At 35.1% G+C, this 20,153-nt stretch overlaps 1 protein-coding gene across 3 annotated transcripts; it reads left to right on the top strand.

Moving 5' to 3' along the window:
* The first annotated feature begins 345 nt into the window (after positions 1-345).
* Positions 346-20,097, top strand: LOC124308731 (peptide transporter family 1). Of its 3 annotated transcripts, XM_046771715.1 has the most exons (10): positions 346-481; positions 1,915-1,961; positions 15,928-16,006; positions 16,329-16,557; positions 16,731-17,005; positions 17,207-17,289; positions 17,429-17,848; positions 17,979-18,210; positions 18,835-19,424; positions 19,697-20,097. In XM_046771715.1, exons 1-10 carry the CDS (start codon positions 442-444, stop codon positions 19,880-19,882), a joined length of 2,181 nt encoding a protein of 726 aa, XP_046627671.1. In that variant the 5' UTR covers positions 346-441; the 3' UTR covers positions 19,883-20,097. The 3 variants fall into 3 exon arrangements, with proteins under 3 accessions (XP_046627671.1, XP_046627670.1, XP_046627672.1); XM_046771714.1 differs by lacking the exons at positions 346-481; positions 1,915-1,961 and adding an exon at positions 6,813-6,932; XM_046771716.1 differs by lacking the exons at positions 346-481; positions 1,915-1,961 and adding an exon at positions 9,880-10,328.
* The last annotated feature ends 56 nt before the right edge of the window (positions 20,098-20,153 follow it).

Here is a 20,153-nt window from a genome sequence, read left to right as displayed (position 1 = left end):
CGTTCAAATACGCGAATACTTGATTCGAAAGTAGATTTTCTTCCGCATACGAAATGAGTCTCCGAAGATTGTTCGCTTTTTGAAAAGTGACATTGACAAGGCACTGATCTGAGATCAAGATACGTTTTCTGGTTTGTTTGAATTCACTGAGCAAATCTTCGATGCCTTCTTCTCTGATGGCACGTCCTATTCAGTTCACTCGAGATCAGAGGCTGTCCGTCGCAGCGTGAGCGGCTCGCTACTGATAAAAACGTCTTATTGTCACATTGATAGGCCAAGAAGTATGATTTATAGTGATATTACCGAGATAAAGAAGCGATACGATGAACGGACCACAGGTGCATTGGGGCTAGTTAGTTACTTAGTTGGCGACTAGGCGAGAGTGCTGGAAAGGGTTAGGGAACCGGAGTCAGGAAACCCCGCTATCAGTACTCGAGGAATATGAGTAAAGAAGAAGAAAATCCGCCCGGATCAAGCCAAGGTACGATGGGAAAATTTTGATTTTTTACCTCTCGCGATAGAGGATCTTAGCTATGGTTTGAATATTGCTGAAATTGCTAGAAAATTTGGTAAAAATTACTATTTAGTGTGATTACATAGTTTTCAATACTGTAACAATACTTTTATTGTAATTTTTCGGTTATTGTACAAAAACGAAAGCAGTTAGAGACGACAATTATAAATAGTAATAACAAATACAAAGTATTCAATACGTTCTAATTTTTTTTTCGTATATATTGGAACACGGCCATTAAATTTAGTCACAGCAAATAGATTTCCCATTGAACTTGGAAATATTTTTTATCGGTCATAAATTGAAACTGCATTTGTCAAGAAGACATAAATTTACGTTCCTTCGTATAGTGACATTTAATTATAACGTTTGGTGTTTCAATTTCTCGGTCAAATGTTAGTTAAGCTGAACGTATAAACACTATTCGATACTTTGATTATTTAATCCAGCAGCTACAATGATCGTGAAATTTTATTACAAGCAGTCAACTAATTCGTTACAAAATTGCAATCTTAGTTATAATTACTATAAATTGTGGAAATTGTATTTTTCTTTTTTTTTTTTTGTTTTTACTGGTAACTCCGCTAGGCGACAAAGTTAATAAAAACTGGGGAGCTTTTTTATGGTCGTACAAAAGTGTAACACGCGTGTATTTAATTTGTGAACTTGCTGATGTATTAAATTAGGAATGTTGTGTATGATGTACATATGTAATATATGTAATATACAGTACCTGATTGGTATGTAACCCAGTTTTATAAACGGAGTCGAATTGTAAAGCTTTATCAAGCATTTGCACCGAGTGTTATTCATTGAAATATAGTTTATAATTCTTTAAAACTCTTGTGCTATAATGCAAGTTACGAATTACATTTCACTGAAACGATTTAAAAACATGCGAAATGTTACCTGCGGAAAACTTTGGTGAGCAAAATTTTCGAACTAATAATCTTCCAATAAATACGGTATTTAAACGTCAGTTTTCCAAAACGTACTCCAGAGAAGCAATTTTCTTGGAACACGCTGAGATGAATCTCTTATCCCTACCTAATCAAACGTCACGCACGCGATGTTCTGGTGCCACAATTGATTCGACATTCATCATTTTTTATCTTCCTATGTGTTAGACTGCCGTTGACCCCAAATGGATCCACCATTACCAACCATTCAACATTCCAAGCAATAGGCACGAACCGATTAGATTCTTCGGGAGTCGCAGGTGGTCTTTTAAAAATAACCGTTAATGTTGGCTTTCTTGTTCCATAATTAGTCACAAACTCGTCGGAATTGTTTGCATATATGAAAAGATGACATCAATTATTTACATTTTTTGAGGAAATTTCAATGAGCGATGAAGTTTGTGTTCGATAATTCTTAAACACGTATGGTTTTTATTTCAGACGTTGCGGCTACTGATCCGAACGTCGATCCAGAAACATCCGAAGAGGTGAGCTTGATCGATTTTTTCTCTATATAGTTTAAAAAGTAATATTCACAACCAATGATAAGAAAACCGAAAAATTGGAAACTTGTTTGGGGTAAAAATGCGAAATTCATCGATCTGGAACAATTCTATTGCCTAAGACAACCCAATAGGTTGATTGAAGCGTCAATTGACAAAGTATATACTTAATTCACTCGAATAATCAATTCGTGAATCGTCCGCTTGATAACTTCACTTCATTATCAGATAAGTCAGTAAGAAAGATTAACGAGCTTTTCGTGCCGATAAACTCGGCAATGAGATATCAGGTATATATGATAATTGCAGATATGCATATATTCCTCCTCAACTCGGTACCGAGAATTAGAAAATTGACACATGCAATGTTTGCAATGTTCTGCAATTACTTATGCATTGCTCGATCATTTAAAAGGGATTATTTTTCTCGTGTAAAATAAATACATTTCGCGAAATTTTTATTTTCGTATGTGTACAGGGTGTTTCCAAGGAAGCGCCGCGGCATGTTGGATTGCCTACTATTGAGGAGAACAAACGTCGGTAAAACAGACCCACGAAGTTATCGGTATTATACGACTTTATTTTACCAAAGTGATAATGACTCGGTAGGTCTGTTTTTCTGATATTTGTTCCCCTCAATGGTAGGCAACCCAAGTACTGAGTCGTTTTCTATGAAACACTCCGAATAAACGTCATATGATGCGCTTAGTATCCAAATAATAGTAATAAATTATCATCGATGCAATTTCTGTATGTCATGTAGAATTGCGATTGAATGCCGATTATTGGAATGAATTTCATAGCGGTCTTTAAAATTTTGTCACAGGTGAACGTTGTACACACTGGAATAAATTTTTGTAGACGCTTTGTTCGGTGTGAAACGATGCTGCCATTGTGCTAATTTTTTTGCAACTATTTCAATTCACCCGTCACATACTTTGAATACATTCTTTTGCACTAAAGTTTCAACAAATCGTTACACCGGCGAATTAAGGTGACAATATAAATTTTGACATGATTTCTCAAGTGTACCACCCACAAAAAAAAAGTTTTTCGATCGAGCCAAAAATTGAGCTAATTGTTGTAGTCGATACGAATTTTCGAGGTTAGAATCTCAAATAATTGAGGTAGCGACTCGGAAAGGTTTGGGAAGCATTTGTTGTCGGGTCGGAAAGTTGATTCTTCAAAGAACGGTCGGAATTCAATGCTTATGCTCTTTGAAAATTCAAACGTACACATTTTTCTTACGTTGGCCGGCCTGCGTCGCGGACAAGAATATCGCTGCGGGAAGATTTCACTGACCAATGAGATTGAATTATTAGGCGCATGCGCGGTTGACTTTCAAGTTTCAAGAGATTTTTTTTATGCCATCGTGAAAGCCTGCGACATACTCAAGTCGACTCGAATCAATTTGCAGAACGGCACGCAACCGTTTATTCGTGTTCCGTATTTCTTCATTAAATTTTCACATATTGTACAATCACCATTACGCTGATTCTCGTAATCTTGCCGATATTCCGTATCGGGCAGTCATTATTTTAGGTTTTAAATAGACGTTTGCTTTTCGCTTTTTATCGTGAGTCGTATGTAGACGCTATTCGCGTTATCTTGGGTTTGATATTTACGCTTACACTTGCTGACTTTCATCATATTTCCGTACGATAACGTTGGCAATTTTGAATATTAACCGTCTTAATTTGGAAGCGCATAAGAATTCAGACGCCATAAGGAGAATGCAGATACCATAGCGCATGCGCTATGGCGTCAGGACTCTTACGTGACATCGATTAAAATAATCAAGAAAATAACCTATCGGAGATCAGATCTGACGGTCTGACGTTGATCCATCGACTAATCAAAAATCGTAACCTCAACAATCTCCAAAGCAGACATAAATCATGGAAATTTTTATTTTGCCATTAAATGCAGGTGCAAACACTGAAATGTAAGAGATGACTCGACAAAGTAGATCATTCGTATGGTAATTACTATTCGACAGTGTTCTACGTTGTATATATAAATTCTAAAAAGAGTTTAAAAATAAATAATTTCGTCTAGAGGTTCGTAAAATTGCTTGGCGGCAGATGAGGGTTATTTAGGGGATTTTTAAGGGGAACCAGAGGGTAAGTATGTTCGATCTTATGTTAAGAATCGATCTCTGGATCAATCCGGTATCGGACGTGTGAAAATCGATTCTACTAAAAATCGAAGGGTAAAAAATTGATCCACTATCGGACGTGTGAAAATCTATTCTACTAAAAATCGAAGGTTAAAAGATCGATCCTCTTTGGAGATTTTTAGGGGGGGGGGGGGGGGGGGGGATTACAGACAGCGTCTACGGGAAAGTCACACGGATCATCGGGCAACACTGGTCTACCTACATGAGAAAGAGCTTGAGACAAACAATTGAGAGTTCAACGATCCTGTATGAAATAGGTTATTATTGTTCTACAGAAAATTACTGGTGATGAAGTTTCTAACGGATAGTCTTTTCTGAACGAAACATAGAGAAATTTTGAGTATGACAAAAAAAAAAAAATAAAAAATACATATGGAAGTTGGTAGATCAAAAATCAATACCGTTCAATAATTTCGTCGAATTATTATGTTCGTAAACTATTAATTTGAAAATATGAGTACAGAAAATACCAGAATTGTAAACGAAGGCTTAGATACCGATACTTCGTTTCAAATCGATTCAAAGTGGTTAAAACTTTAGTAGACTCGATCAAGTTCGCTCTACGAATCTTTTTAAAAAGTAAACACGTTCGTAATTTGTGATTAAAATTGTAATCTTGTTGAATACTGGAATCACAATTTACATTTACAATCAAATATTCATTAAACTAATTTTAAATTAGAATTGTGATTTCTTCCTTCTTCCTTTCAATCACAAATTACAATATTTTGACCAGTAATTATTCTCTCATCTGATACTGACAGTTATGGCAATTCGTCATTTCAGTATAATCGATGAATAACGAGGTAATCAGCGATGGTGAAGAATCAGTAAAGATAAGGGAAAGACTTTATCGAAAATCGGCTATTTTATAATTGAGCGTCCAAACTAATTATGATAAGGTCAGACTCTACAAATGACGCAGTAAAATTTTACACGATTAGTAAAATAACGAGAGGTGCAAAGCTGGCACGAAAGTCGCAGAGAGTAAATAAAAAATTTCGATTCAGTGACACATCGAGGTATAACTGTTTTCGATTTATTGTGAATAAAACATAAGCCGATTCTCCTCTGCTGTTATAATTTATGAAAGCTTTCGTTGACGCATTTCTTCGGTTACTCGGCTTAAGTATTTCGAAGTTGTTAACATTGCCTTCTGTTATTTATCACCATTGCAGACTAAGTCTTGCTTTTCAATTCGCTTAATCTCACAACGAGATAGCTGCGCTGGTCAAAATCAATTCTAGTAATTGATTTATCAGACTGCTCGAACAATTTGGCTCGTTCAATGTTTAACGAACTTCCGATTCGCGTTGACGGCCTTCATTATCATTTATAGTCTGCCGATTGAGCAGCGATTTAGCGATATTAATGTGAATAATATATGCATTTAACCCATGCGTTCTTTTTTTTTTTTATCATTCTTAACTGTGCGGAGTAACATATTTATCAAGTGTAAACAGTAAATAGTATTTGATTAACAAGGAGAGAAAAGAACGGTACGGTAAATATTTATTTCAAAAGAAACACGGATTAAATATGCATTGTGATAGCAAACTTATGGTGTGCAATATTGAATGAAAATAGTTACTACGTAGGTGAATAATTGGTGAAACTGAGAATAATCGTTCGGAATTTTCGCAAATTTTTCGATTAAAAAGGTATCATCGAGAAATGGATAACTGACAACACGATTTTTATCTCCTAATAATTTTTACCGGTACAGGAGGAGAAAATAAATAAATAACATACAAATTTCAGAATAAGGAAACTTGTCTAACATCCGTGGGCGAGAGAATTTTAAAATCCGCGTGCAAGACTAGAAAGTTGGTCAATTATTGACGAGACAGTCAAATTCGTAAATCCTTAAGCAATATATTATTTGTAAATGTGAAATTGCTTGCGAAAATTATAATCTAGGTGTGATAATTTATTCTTGTCGAAACATTATCGGCTGTGCTAAAGATTGAAAATTTATAACATTCGCATTATAGCTGACCAACCGGGGAAACAGTTTATATACAATATCTACACTTTTTTTGTTTGTTATCAATCGTGATCTTCGGCTGATTGCAATTATTTTTTCGTAATAATCGAGTTTGTACGAATAATTCAAACAATTGTATAAAATGTATAATTTCCACGTATAAATTAATTTTTCATACGGATTGATGAAAAATTTCCGAGTATTTGAAACAATGATTTTTGGTTGCGTGTTATATGTATTGAATTGAAGTGCTTAAAAATTTTCACGATTAGCAGCAAATTTTCCGGAGACGCCGCAAATGCCGATTAATTGACAAAATTTTACCCTTTTTCAAATTATTATATCAACAATTGTGAATGATCTGAATAAGATGTTTAATCTCATTTACACCGTGATTCAAACATCAAATAAATTGAGCTATAATTTGTCTAAGAATAAATTCGCCAATGAAAAACAGCTTATAAGTATAATATCCTTGAACACCGTAAATCTTACTTTCGCTCATAGAATAGTTATTTGTCCATTATGCCAGTTGAATGCATGTTGCACACCAAGGTTGAGAATGGTAAAAAAAAAAAGATAAAAAATATAGAGAAACTCAAAAAAGAAAATGAAATTCGTTTTTTCGGAAGTGAATTCGGATGTCGATCTGAAAGTTATTGCGGAGAGACGAGGAAGTGTAAAAATGCGTCGAAACAGTTCGACAAGTCGTTCGGTTGTTTCTTATCAGGAGATCCCTTTGAAAGAAATAAAGGACAATGCCGAATTTACGACGAAAAATTCTCTTACAGTAAGTGCAATAAATTTCTTCTTTTTTTTTTCAATTTTTAACCTCCGAGAAGAAATCGATTGTTGACTATCCGCCTGGTTATTATTACCGATATGAAGTTCGTCTCTATTCAATGATCATAAATAATTATTGTATATCACACGCAATCATAACGAATATGTATATTATTATTTTTTTTTTTTTTGTGTGTATAAAGTATGCAATAATAATTTCTGCATAAATCAAAGATCAATACGAAAGTTTTTCTTTTCATGTTTGTCGCAAATTTTTTGATCAGCACCTTGAGAAAAAGAAAAGTAAAAAAACTAGCCACTCCAGTATACACACAGTGTAAAAAAATATTGAATGAGCGAAAATTGCAATCAATGCATATTATATCCTTAAGATTTTGTCGCCACTTCGTAGCGACGATAATCATTCAACTCGGCAATATAGCGTGCGAATTGTTGTGTCTGTAATACATGTTTCTTATAAGTTAGAGGCTGAGTCTTTGTAACTTGCCGGCGGCCTCGAGATGTTCTTATAAATACTTGAAAGAGCCCAAGCAAATTAATGAATTTCATAATTCGAGTCTTACGGCAGCCGCACATGCGTCGATAATAAATTTAAATAATAATTTATAGAGGTTTATATTATATTAAATAGAGGATGAAATATTGTGCGCATTATTAATGGTAACGGTACGAAAGATTCAAACGTACCGCAGTAAACCAATTTCAATTTACATTCTTCTTCCGTTTGACTTGAGAAGTTTATGAAACGGATTTCACGGATCTGTGAACGAAATCGTCAGATTGTGAGAAAAATTGATACATTAAATTAAGTCACATCGTATTCTTTGCAACTTGGTTATAATGCGTTTATAATTGGTTCGAATATTACGTCCGTTGGAATTTCCAGAACTAAGGTCACGTGGTATTCCTACCTTTACCGACCGAGCAAGCTCATCCTTTTTCTACGTGACCTTAAGATGGTAAAATTGTCAGTGATACATTTTCTTGTTATTGCAACATTAAAGCTTTTTGTTCAGTTTGTTGAACTAATATCAAATTATCGCAACTATTACCAGAATATACAGTACTGGTTACCATTCGTAGTCGGAAAAAATTCATTTGCTATCCGGTACTTTGTCTTAAGGTTAAGATAAGTAATTAAAATAGTTCTAAGAACGTGTTGCCTCAGGGTTGAAACGTCTTAATGCATCACTTGAATATTGTAAGTAATTTCTAATTGGCTTCACGGATATGAGAAAAGTCTGGTTAACGATACTGTTGCTCTAACCTAGTTCCCAGAGAAAATTCAAATTCCAAATCAGGTATGAGACTTGGGATTGTGAAAGCAGATTGTTTATCCACGTGCGGAGTTTTATGACCAATCATTAAGATCAAGAATTTAAAAACGTCGAGCAAACAGAAATTTATTTTCCGTGAAGAATTTACTATTACGAAGATCTATAGATTTCTTGTCAATCTTTTCCGGACACGATTCATCTTATGTTATATATGGAGTATATATAAGGTATTCCATGCCAAGTTGCGAGACTTTGTCACTCGTCGCTAGGAATTATATCGAGTGTTTAAGGGCTTGAATTACACCCTTTGGAATTCAGTTTTTAAAAATTATATTTACAGAGCTGTAAAAAAACAAAAATCGACAAAATGAAAAACGATCGAAATGTCAACTGAATTTTCATATAACCCACAAATTCTATATACCATTTTCTCCGTTCTGAGATTCTCTCCGAGAAAAAAAACAAATTCCGTTTGAATTTCTACAATTGTTTAAACATTCAAATGAATAAATCAAATTTTCACACTTTCACGCATCGTTTTGATTTAAAACAAATTCTTCAGCGTTTATAACTGTAAGACATAAGGATTTTTCGGTAAAAATCGATCACGGTTTGACCGATATTTCAATTTTTGAAGTGAAAACTTTTTGTGCGAGGCCGCGCAGAGTTGATTTTTAAATGGCATTCCTTATTTATACTCGTAATATATAACGCATACATACGAGAGAGATAGAGCACAAGATGGCGGAAAGTCACTGCACCGTGTATGACCGCCGATAATTTAAACAAATAAGAGAAAGTGTGAACGATTTTATGTCAACATGCAAAACAAAAAAAAAAAAAAAAAAAAAAAGGATAATTTCATCGAAAGTTTTCACTTTCAACGTGCGTCCCACGAAGCAAACGTTTTTTCAAATTCGAACGCTTTCTTTATAGGCTTATCAGATAATTTTAACAATGTTTTAAAAACAAAGTTTTGGACTAATGAAATTTTTGATAAAAAAAAAAAATGATTGGCTTTTTCTGAAATAAAGGTAATTCCAAGGAATCTTTAGCCGTGTTATTATATACGAGAAAATTAACCCTTCGTTCCGACAGCAATATTAATGAATGAAACTTATAACGATTTACTTAATTGCACTGATCGAAGTGGAAAATGAAAATAGTCTGCGAGTGCAATTTTATTGAAAAAAAAAGAAAAAGAGAGAAGAAAAAAAACAATTTATTGTTTGAAAAAGTTTGTACGTTTTCTAAAGAAAAATTGTTCTTGTTGAAAAAATGACACTTAAAGCCTTTTTACTAATTCCCCAGTTCAATTTTTTGTCACCGATTTTCAATTACACATAATCAAATTCAATAATATTCCGGTATTTATTGCTGTTATCGGAGGGTCATTGTTAGTTGAAAGCAAAGTTTAATAATTAATCAATGACCCGGTTATCGATTAATTCACGTACACACAACATGAAAACAGAGCAAATTATAATCAGCCTGGGAGTTCCGTAGCATGAAAATATTTACATACTTTTTCCTCGTTTTACATCCCGAATCATCGTCTCCCGGTTCAAAGTGAATCGATCTCTCATCCCCCCTGAAAAATCTTGCGGCTCGTGCCGGGAGGCAGAAGCAAGCATTATAAGTGCCATGCCTTCAGAGTTCCGTCAGAACGTCAGACGAATGAGTTGGCGGTGAACGAAAGCTTCGCGCGTCTATCGCATCCGCGAAAGAGAATAAACCGAGAAGAAATAAGTTTGAAAAAAAAAGAACGGGTGAATAAATAAATAAATAAACAAACAAACAGACCCCAAATGCATAGAATCGTCGGGAAATTTGTTAAACGCGAAAAACATCCGTCTGTACCTGATAACGAAACTATCAGCTAGCGGAAAATCAAGATCCTTAAATCGATTTGCAAGTGTTTCGTTGCACGGTGTGTGATTTAATTAATTAACTATTGGGATGCAGGCTTAGGAAATTGTAAACGGAAGTGGAGGGATACCGGAAACGAGTCTTCGACTTATTACGTATCGTGGAGCGGAGTTTTTTTAAACGACTTTTCACCAAAACGCTGAAATATGACGGTCGAAAAATGTCAAACGAAACAGGTAACGTTTCACTCGTATCTTAGTTTTGGTTTTTTGCTTCGTTTATTGTTAAAAAACACCTGCATAGGCGTATACCTGTAATTACGTACCGGACGAATGTGTATTAAACATTACAAAATATGTACGTATAACGTATAGACTTAAAAAAATTAAAATGCAGAAAGTAGAGATTGCATTTTTTGGCTTTAAACTTGATATTTTCTGTAGAAAACCAAATACACTGAAAAAAATTTCATTTGTTAGAGTAACTAGTAAAATTCAGTAAAACAGGTACCGTTAAAAAAAACTGTTTGAATATTTTTGGTATTACGAAAAACCAGGTACGCGTTACCATTTTGCGCTATCGTCGATCTTTTTTTGGTAATTGCAACGCTAAATCACTTTCTGACGTTTACTCTACTTTTTTAGTTAAACAAGGCTTTAACGTCAATTTATTCTTGCACGAGCATTAAATTTTCGCAACAGTTGCAAGAAAATATAGCAACAGCGATCGTAATGAGAAAGAATAGTGTAAGGAATGAAAATTATCTAAATAAATAATATGTATTTACACATTAATCCGGGCTCTGACTTGTAATAATATATTGTGAAAATGGTAGAATTACACGGTCAAACGGTGCAGGTTGATCGTTGTTTGAAACAGGTTTTTGATTGCGACACGTATATTGAAAGGCGGGCAATAGCTGGTGCGTATATCGTTGAGTAATAAGTTGCAGAATCGTTTTTGCAAAACATATGCGATGGGTTTATCCTTGCAATATCTTAAGGCAGTGTATAAACTGAGGACTAAAATATGCCGGTAAAGAAATTTCCACTTTTTGGTTACTAAAATGTCACTAGAATTTTCCTAGTAACTTTAACGTAAATAACATTTTTCTTAACAGCTGATAAATCACACGCGAGATTCAAACTCCCGGTGCAACGAGTCTTATTGTTGTGACTTCTGACTTACATTCATATATTGACACATATGCAGTGTTAAACGTGAGCGAAATATATTAGACGATAAAATTTATCTAGCGTGTGCTTCAACGTCTTATATTACGTTACGTACAGTCCGTTGAAAAAACTATCGTAAGAAATAAAACAGAAAAGTAACAAAATATTCAAACAATTACGATCAGATAAAAATTTTTGAGTAAAATTTTATTGTCGGATGTAAGTTTCTTAACATATTTATAAACTAACTAAGATCGAACGTCCAATCGTATCATTGAAAATTTTTGATTCTCAATCACTTTACACGCTGACATTTTTTTTCAATACCAAGATCGTAGTTCTTGTTCAATTTTGATAGTCACGATAATGGTTGAATCGATTTTTCCGAATTGTCTGGAATGAATTTTTACCAACAAAATTACAATTCTCCCAATCACTGATCTAAATTTTTTTTTCCTTCGTTAAACCGACGCTGCAAATATTATTCAAATTACATCTATCAATGCACAACAATATTTTAAAACACGCTGCCTTTGTTCGTGCTGTGCACTTGGCATACGTTCAAGATAATAAAGGTCGACCATTGTGAAAACGTTCTCTTCGTACATACGCTTGCAAATATTGCAGGTGACGTTTATGAATATTCATATCAGTTTCGAAGCTATAAGCAATAAGAATTTATTAACATTTTACAATTCTTTTTTATTACGTTTTGGGGACCATTTCTTTCATATAAGTCTTCGGCTGTGGTTCAGCTATAAATTAATATCAACGACTTATTATACGAATAAAAAATAAAAAATAAAAAAAAAAAAAACAACACAACCAACTGAACAAACAGATGGCAAAAAATTCTTTTGCTATTTACGTCTCACGTAAACTGTAACGGTATGTACGTACACACCTAATACGAGCTGATAGAAACTACGGTTGATAATTATTTCTCACGAATCTTCCGTAACTGGGTCATATACGAAAGCGAGACATTTTAGTCGCACGACTTTCTTCCAGCTGCAAACTGAGTGATTGCAAATAGCGTCAATGACTTATTTTTTATATGTACGTAAGAATTGAGAGTATTTTTCATAAAATTTTTCCGGCTTGTAAATATTTGATGGTGAAAAAAGTATCGAACGAAAAAAAAAAAAAAACAAAAAAAAAGAAAAGAAGTTTCAAACAAGACGATGTATCGAAATTGACAGCTGGGTGAATTTTGATGAAAGAAGAACGTGCGTTTACAGTTTATAAAAACTTTATGTTACAAATTTCAACTAATAATCAAGCCAAAAATCAAAGTGTTTTGCAATAATCAGTTCATCCAATTTTAATATAAACTTTGTTTTTCCTCCGATGAATCCTCCGTAAAACGAAAGATTTTTACTTTAGGTTTTCTGTAAATGACAGAAAAAAAAAAAAAATAAAAATATTGAACGATGAATCTGTGCATCAACTTTCAAATTATTGTTCTTGTGAAAAAACGTCTCCTTTTACAATAATTTGTGAAATATGCAATTTTACGAATAAAATTAGCCGTGTATACGATATCGTTTATAAAAATTGAACAATCAAACAACACGTCTGGTCGACAGTGTTAAATAAATCTTGAGAGTCTGCACGAAAACACGCCACAACAATGGAATTCTACTAACAATATGTATTGAAGTACGTTCATTGACATTTCACGGTCAAATTATTGTCACTCATAATGGAGCTTTCCACGTGATAGATATTTGATAACGCTGCGTACAGTAATTACCCAGCAGTATGTGCAATTTCCATGCATGTGAGCTATTGTTTTAGCGTTAACAGTGTATCACTTGCCCTGCATGTATGTACGTACGTACGTACGATAAAAATTTACAATAACGACAAATACGAAGCAAAATGACCTCATTGTCACACTGTGAAAGTTGCACGCATTTGCATTTGTATTACCGTGCGAAATAGAGTTTTGCAATTTATATGCAAATCATGCGTTCATATGGATATTCGAAATCTGCAGCTCTTCGAGTTTTTATTATAATTTCTCTCCTCGCGCAGGCGACACGCTTCAAAATTAACCTATTACATTCAGTGAATTATTATCGTTATACGCAACTACTGTTACGCAATAGTTTAACCAAGTCGATATATATATTATGCTAATGAAACCTTGCGAGTTACATAAAAAAATTTTTGGAGCCAAGGAATCAATTTTTATACACGATCAAACTTGCTTTTAATTATTCACGATTCTACATTTCAATTACAGAAATGGAATATAAGCTATGTTAGATCAATACATGTATACTTACGTGCATACATACAGTTCGCAATGATTATTCTACAATCTTCAAATTGTAATAGGCAGAGATTTTATATTATTATACCGTAGGAAAACGACGGAGCGGAAACGGAATTTAAGGATATGTAATACTCCTACCTCCCTATGCGAAATAAACAAATAGGAACAAAACGGGTGAATTTACTCGGTCGGTAAGGGTAGGACTGCTACATGACCTTAATTTGAATCTTGTTAATTTTCATCAGTTTGATGTCTGTCGAAATTTTCACCGTTCAATTTATTTTCTTTTACTGTACAATAACACCAAGTTCATTGACCTGTCGATTGATTGGTGTAATAAAATTCACACTGTGGCAGAAATTCAGTTTAGCTTATGAATCGGTGATTCGAGGTTAACTTTTTCCGTCGAATCACAAAATTGGCCTTTCTTCGAATCGGGGGAAAAAAATTCTTTACTCGTCGATCCAAGTCGGTAAATTCTTTTTCCTCGTTGCCGGCGAGTATCGGCGAGTCTTTGGATAGATAGACAAAATCAGTTAAATAGAGTAGTTAAGAAGCGATCGTACTCCGGAGTGAAAAGCTCCTCGCCTTTTTCTACGATGTTACCAAGCATTGCATCGTGAATTTCCGTCCAATCAAAGAATAACCGACACCACACGGTCAGTAACCGAAATGAAAACAATGGAAGGCCAACAGGACGTGGCGAATAGAGTTTGTATCGCGATTTCTGTCGTAACTTTAACGATACAACCTTGACATCAATAGCCGATCTCTATCCGCTGTTGTTAGACAATGTTTATTGAATGAAACGGATTTTAATTATTGAAGCATACGTATTGAACTTATTATCCTCAACTACGGTGTTCCAAATTCTTTGAAAAATACGACCATGCAAAATCGATTACGTTGACAGATTAGTAAATCGAGGAAACTTCGTTGACTGGAACGAGTTTTGGTCCAATCGAAGAGAATTCGGAGAGTCAATTGTTTTGATAAAAAAATTAACAAAAATAACGATTCAATTCCTTCGGAACAATTGGCCTTTCCGAACAACTCCTTTCTTCTTTTTTAAATATCACTTACATTCTTTTTTAATTTTTCTCTACAATTATCAAACTATCTTAGGGTCCGAGGTTTTTTCTGTCGTATATACGGGGCGTTCCATTTCAATAAATATGCATTAAATTGAAAAATATTTCGAGCAAAATTTGTTGTATATGAAGGTGGACATGGGATGGGCATCCCAGTTTTTGGGCCCGTCGAGGCCCAATTTTTATTTTTCAAAAAGAACCTCCGATTTTTTATTGAATTTTCTTATTTATCATTGAAAAGTAAGTAAGTTTTACTTCCAGTGATTTTTTTGTTTTTGTCTTCGAACAGGCCCGAAACGTTATTCGATGTTTTGTCGCGAAAAGAGCGGCAACGCGTTAATCTTTGCGTAGAATTTAAAAAATGAGCACGAGTTATACGATAACCAGAATTGTTCAATATTGATTATATCACAAAGGAAACGTGGTAACGTTATACTAGAGTCGATACATGCAATTCCTAGAATGTTGCGTTCTAGTTTTGATCGGTAAAAAACCGTATCGCTAATGTGGTTACGTAAAAAATTGCAGCTGCGGGGTCGTTGTTCCTTATATATCTGCGAGGCCTTCTGCGTAGTTTGCAGCTCAATATGACAGTGAAAGTTTTCAGTGAGATATGCTGGAAAGCCTTCAAAATGTGCAGTAATTGTGAAATAAAGAGGAAAAACAAAACCGAGACATCGCGATGCAGTGAAACTTGAGATCGTGCTGTTTTTAACTTCCTCGTATTCTTCTAAATGCGATTCAACGCAAAAACACGTCGAATTGAGAAAAAAATCCCAAAACTACCTAGGAAACAGGTTTTTGCACTAAAAAATCAGTTCGCAACAGAATTCAAGATAGTTTTTTTTTATTAATTGAACAAAAAATTCTAGCTTGCACAACGAATTAAATACAACAGGATCTTGATGTCATCCATGTCAAAATATATCTGTAAGCAAAAACACTGACATTTCATGGTCAATTGTAATGATTTGTAATAATGAAAAAAAAAAAAAAATACTTCATAATTATTTCAACCAACTTTACCGAATGTATATATTCAGAACCGATAACCAGTTTTACAAACGAAGGCGAGACTACAGTTAGATTATATCATTATCGGCGAGGATATATGATCGTATGTCGTGCAAAAAAAAAAAATTATATGCTCTCTGACTAAAAATAAAACTGGCAAAAAAATTAACAGGATATTTCAGCATCCTCAAGTGTTGAAATATATATATATATTTATTATACCAAAAAAGAGAAAAATTAATGAAAATCTTACGTGTTTTTCTTTTCTCAGAAACTCCGATACCCAAGGTCTGTTTTCTTCATCATCCTCAACGAGTTCTGTGAGAGGTTTTCCTACTATGGTATTCGAAGTAAGTATAATAAAAAGAAATAACTCTTTGAAACGAAGTGAAAAATATTAGTTTAAGTGTGCTTCCTTATAGTATAAACAAAAAATATCTCGTACTCTTCAGTTCTTAGTGATGTTTTAAAATTTAATTAAACACCGTGACTTGTATTGAAAACCAATTGGTAACTTTTTTTACCTTTTCTAATACGATGGTATCAATTGATGGTATCAATCGGACTTGAGTCCAGCTAGCATATTATGTCAGAGATAAACGAAAAACGATCAACTTCTCTTCGTTTACTTCAAGATTGATAATTTTTTTGCGTTTTCTTATATCCTTACAGCGATCCTGGTTCTCTACCTGCGGAACAAGCTTTACTACAGCGATGACACATCCACCGTGATCTACCATGTCTTTAGTATGTTGGCATACTTTTTCCCACTTATCGGAGCGATGCTGGCCGATTCTCTTCTCGGCAAATTTCGCACCATTTTTTATGTGAGCATCATCTATGCCATTGGACAATTGGTACTTACGGGGAGTGCGGCACCTCCTTTGAATTTGCCCGATCGGTAAGTGAAGTGCCTGAACATGTTTAGTTGTTTTTTTTTTTCCTTTTTACAAGTGTAAAATAGCCGAGACTATGCATAATATACGTAGTATATTACATAAATAGCATAATAGGCAAGATGCGCGGAAGAAATGATGAAAATAGAAAAAAATTGAATTTCCGTTTTCTTTACAGAACATTTGCGCTGTTGGGGCTGCTGTTGATCGCCATTGGAACAGGAGGAATCAAGCCATGCGTTGCAGCCTTTGGTGGTGACCAGTTTTTGTTGCCGCAACAGGAGAAATATTTGATCACCTTTTTCTCCTTGTTCTACTTCTCGATCAATACCGGATCGCTGATCTCGACTTTCCTCACTCCTATTCTTCGCGAAGATGTTTCCTGCTTCGGTGAAAACACCTGCTACTCCCTAGCGTTTTTCGTTCCGGCAATTCTTATGATTCTTTCCATTGGTAGGTTTATTTTAATCACGAAAAACGGTATGATTTTATATTGTCAAGGGCAACAATATAATTGCTGTATTATTCATGCATCGTTCATGTTAGTATAGCTTCCTTAAAAAAACATTATGCAGTATTTTGAAAAAAATAATCTTCAAGTTTGATAGACTATGAACCAAAATTCATGCCTCAATATTCGTTTCTCTATTCCAGTGATCTTCATTCTTGGTAAGCCAATGTACAAGATAAAATCCCCACAAGGAAACGTAGTATTAGAAGTCGGAAAGTGTATCTGCGTGAGTACATGACATACTTTTGTAAAAGTGGAAAATATAACCACGGTTGATGATTGATAAAAACAAAGAAGTATTTTTGAATAGGACTGTGATTATTTTGTTTTGACTGTTTGGAATTTCCAAAATTAATTAACTGCAGCATGGAATCGGCAATAAATGGAGGTCGAAGAAAGGTGAAGAAAGAGAATACTGGCTGGATTACGCGGATGACAAATACGACCCTAAATTCATCTCGGATATCAGGTCAGCGTTCCAAGTGATAAAAATGTTCCTCCCGCTGCCCTTTTTCTGGGCCCTGTTTGATCAGCAAGGATCAAGATGGACGATCCAAGCGACGCGAATGGACGGCCAGATCGGCAGTTTTCTCCTAAAGCCGGACCAGATGCAAGTGGTCAATCCACTGCTTATCATCATATTGATACCGATTTTCGAAACCGCAATTTATCCCTGCCTTAACAAGTTGCGTCTGCTGCGAACTCCTCTGCAGAAGCTCACCACCGGTGGACTCTTGGCTGGAATTGCATTCATAATTTCTGCCATCGTGGAGTTGCAGCTTGAGGTATAAATTTTAACCACTATAAAAGTGCTATTCCTCATCAGTTTCAACAGAACAATTATAATTATGGACTCTTCTAGAACCATGCAAACGTCAAGAACGTATAATTTCAGATTTCCTTAATATATTTCAGTCAACGTATCCCGTGCTTCCTTCGTCTGGACTAGCCCAAGTCAGAGTCTTCAACACCTTGAATTGTCCGATCACAATGACAGTCGGAGATGATTCTTTTGTGCTGGAAAACATGGAGGTTTGGGAAAATAAGTACGTTGAGGCCAACGGTAACGTTAGTCTCGCTTACACTGCCAATTTCGCTAGTTGTTCGAGTCTTGGCGTGACAGATACGTTGAACGGAGCCGTGAGTGGTAAGTCGGGAATGTTTGTACGCATTGTAAAAAAGAGCCACATCACCTTTCGTACACGAAGAGAATGAAAGAGCAGATTTACTAAAAACTTCAGGAACAGAGGAACACATCATATGATTTGGTAAAATATACTTTGCAAAATGCAGAATTTATTCTAGAAACAGTGAAAACCACTGTGTGCAAAGTAAAATCTACTAAATTTCTAGTAAAAAATATAATTGACATCGGTATTTTTTTTACCAAAAACCCCGATGTGTCCTTCTTTTCTTACAGTTTTGAGTAAAATCGCTCTTTTTCTTCTCTCCGTGTACCTTTGCGGAATAATTTCACGGAAAGATATCCCGTCTGCATTTATGCAATACAAGGGAGATTTCTAACGAAATCCGGCTGCAATTCGGCAACTCCGAGTACATTTTAACGATCGACATTTGTCTCTCATGGTCTACGATTGGTTGTAAAGATAAGAGTCGGCCAATCGCGAACAATGAGCAAAATTTCAACTGGCAAGAAGTACCCTGTATTGCATAAGTGCAAGCGAATTCACCACGCGATGAATTATCCTCATAATATTCTTATGGAATGACCTGATATACGGTTACTTAATGAACATGTGAGACGTTTCAGGAACCATTTATGGAACTGAAGCTACTGCCACTTCATGGGTCGTAACGAAAGATGGAATAAGCAACAGCTACGTGGACAGCGTGTCCAAGACGACGAGTGGAGATCCGGCTGTCCGAGCTTTGGTTTACCTCAACTCGTCGGTCGGGGATACGGCTAATCTAAACTTTATTGAAAATTCGAAGACCGTCCTGTCTTTGGAGGTGATATCGCCGTTCAACGTGACTGATCTTACCGAACTTGATCCTGGTACCTATGACATATATTTGGATGAGACCTTGGTAGAATCGTCAGTAGTGTTAAAGCTCGGAGGTGTCTACACCGTCACAGCTTACGTGAACGATCTCAGTTCCGCCACTGCCAACACCATTACGATCACCGAACCAAACTCCATGCACATGCTCTGGCTTTTGCCACAGTACATCGTGATCACTGTCGGAGAAGTTATGTTCTCTATCACTGGTCTTGAGTTTGCCTTCACCCAAGCACCGGTCAGTATGAAAGCCTTGCTCCAGGCTTGCTGGCTTCTTACGGTCGCCTTTGGTAATCTTATCGTCGTTATCGTTGCCGAAGTAGCCTTCTTCGATAGCCAGGTAAGAATGGCTGTATACTTTACTTGAATACCACGATCTCGATATTTTTTTCATGCATCTTGTAATGTCGTGAACAGGCTTTTAGATATTTATCATGTTTAAATTTTCACATTTGCATGCGTTCCAATTTCATTAATAGTACTACGTAATAGTCTATACTATATGTCCAAGAATGATCAAAATTATTAATGAATCCTTTTCAAATCGAGTTTGAGCTTTATTAGGTGTGAGTACCTTTTCGTTATAACAATCGTTTTCGTTTTATTTTCCAGGCGAGTGAATTCTTCCTATTCGCCGGCCTCATGTTTGTAGACATGATAATATTTGGTATTCTTGCTTGGTTTTACAAGTACGTCGAGATTGCGGAAGATGAAGATGAATCTCCTAATGGAGATATCGTTCTTAACGAAAAGTCTGGTACAACGAACCCGTCATTCAAAGACGATGGCGGTAAGTGATTTGTCCTGGCATCAAACCAGACTGGTTGTGAAACACTTGAAGATACCTTTTATTTACAAAATGTGTTCTACGTGAATTCGAACTGCTGTATATATACACCCCATTTACGACTTAAAGTTTCATAATTGTAAATAAATTTTATGCCTTTATACATATCCATATACACACGTGATCAGTTCGTTATGTTGTGTAAATAAAATTTATCTCTTTAACATTAGGTCAACGATTATTTAATTAAAACGTTTCAGTAACCGTCAGTAATTATACATA

The sequence above is a fragment of the Neodiprion virginianus genome, chromosome 7 (genome assembly GCF_021901495.1).
Source record: "Neodiprion virginianus isolate iyNeoVirg1 chromosome 7, iyNeoVirg1.1, whole genome shotgun sequence".
In the NCBI taxonomy this organism is placed as follows: domain Eukaryota; kingdom Metazoa; phylum Arthropoda; class Insecta; order Hymenoptera; family Diprionidae; genus Neodiprion; species Neodiprion virginianus.
Note: the sequence above shows the minus strand (reverse complement) of the source record. Positions and strands in the feature narration are given on the sequence as shown.